The sequence below is a fragment of the Austrofundulus limnaeus genome, unplaced genomic scaffold (genome assembly GCF_001266775.1).
Source record: "Austrofundulus limnaeus strain Quisiro unplaced genomic scaffold, Austrofundulus_limnaeus-1.0 Scaffold249, whole genome shotgun sequence".
Taxonomy (NCBI): domain Eukaryota; kingdom Metazoa; phylum Chordata; class Actinopteri; order Cyprinodontiformes; family Rivulidae; genus Austrofundulus; species Austrofundulus limnaeus.
Window position 1 is genome coordinate 806018 of NW_013952651.1, and position 1262 is coordinate 807279.

The following is a 1262-nucleotide window of genomic DNA, read 5'->3' on the forward strand; positions in this document are numbered from 1 at the left end:
TACGAACAAAAGTAAGAGAAATTTAGGAGAAGAATACGAACATGTTCTTGCATGAGGCCCAATGAACTGAAAGCCAGAAACTTAGGAAAAAAACAACAAAAACAAACAAAACAGATACACATGACTCCATGTGACAGCAAAGTGTCTGGACTACAGCTGGCCCTGACCTGCTCTCCATGTCCAGGCAGCGGCGATTGGCCATGAGGATCTCTTCCTCCTCCTTCTGGATTCGAGCTTCGACTGATGTGTCGTAGCTGCTGGTCGGAGAGTGGCTGCCTCCTGCTGTGCTTGTATCCCTGCAGGACCACGGGTCAAGGTCATGTCAAAGTCAGGATTTATTTCAGTCTTTACTTTTGAAATATTACTGTTGTACAAATAATAGACTAATAGTATAACTAATAGTGATATGCTTGTTAAAAAAGTAGCTTCAAATAAAAATACAACATTAAGTTTTTAAGTTATAATCTATCAGACGAGCACTTATTATCACTGTTATACTACTTTAACAGTTGGTCAAGAGTGAAGGTACAGTAATCTAAATAAACTTTTATTGGGCTTTTCTTAATGTTTGGTTAACGAATAGCTAAATTTTATTATCAATAGCAAAAGGTTTTTAGTATTTGTTGGCACACTTATTTGTTGGTTTTGGACGTTTCTAAGCAAAATTCATCTAAAAAGATGTCATGCTGGATTTAAATACATAACTGTGGTTGAATTTGTTTTTAACAAATCCTGTACACATCCTATAGGAACAACAAGAGAAACACACACCTCTGAGTTGCTACAGAAGCAGCAACATCCAGAGCAAACTGCCTCATCACGCTCTCCTCCAGGTACTTCTGTTCCCACTTGGTCATGTCAGCCTCCAGAGCCAGGATACGCTCCTCCTTCTCCCTCAGGTGCTCCATCAGGGCCGTGGCATTGTACTCAGAGGGAACCGCACCGTTGCTCTGAGAGTTGCCCTGACGCTGGGACAGAGAATTTAATCACGCTTAATACTCTACAAATATCTTTTACCTAAGACTATTAGACAACCTAGTGATAGTCTTAAAGGGGCAATATTATGTGTTTCTCAGGCAAATATTTAAATACTATACCATAATAAAGTATCTGTGTCACCTTTAGTTGTTATTAAAATGCTGTTTTTATGTCTAAATAGAAAATAAACTTGTCTTCTCATCACTTCCTCTTCTACACGCATTGAAATTGGCCTCTTTATCTTTAAGAACCACCTTCCGCTTCTGTCTCACCCATTTCAGTGC

At 39.1% G+C, this 1262-nt stretch overlaps 1 protein-coding gene across 1 annotated transcript in view; it reads right to left on the reverse strand.

Moving 5' to 3' along the window:
- The window catches only part of amot (angiomotin), a gene marked incomplete in the record, with an annotated part of 47245 nt that overhangs the window by 10099 nt on the left and 35884 nt on the right, over positions 1 to 1262 (reverse strand). Inside the window, 2 exon segments of the mRNA XM_014020344.1 lie at positions 168 to 296; positions 772 to 968. Coding sequence (XP_013875798.1) covers positions 168 to 296; positions 772 to 968 — 326 coding nt within the window.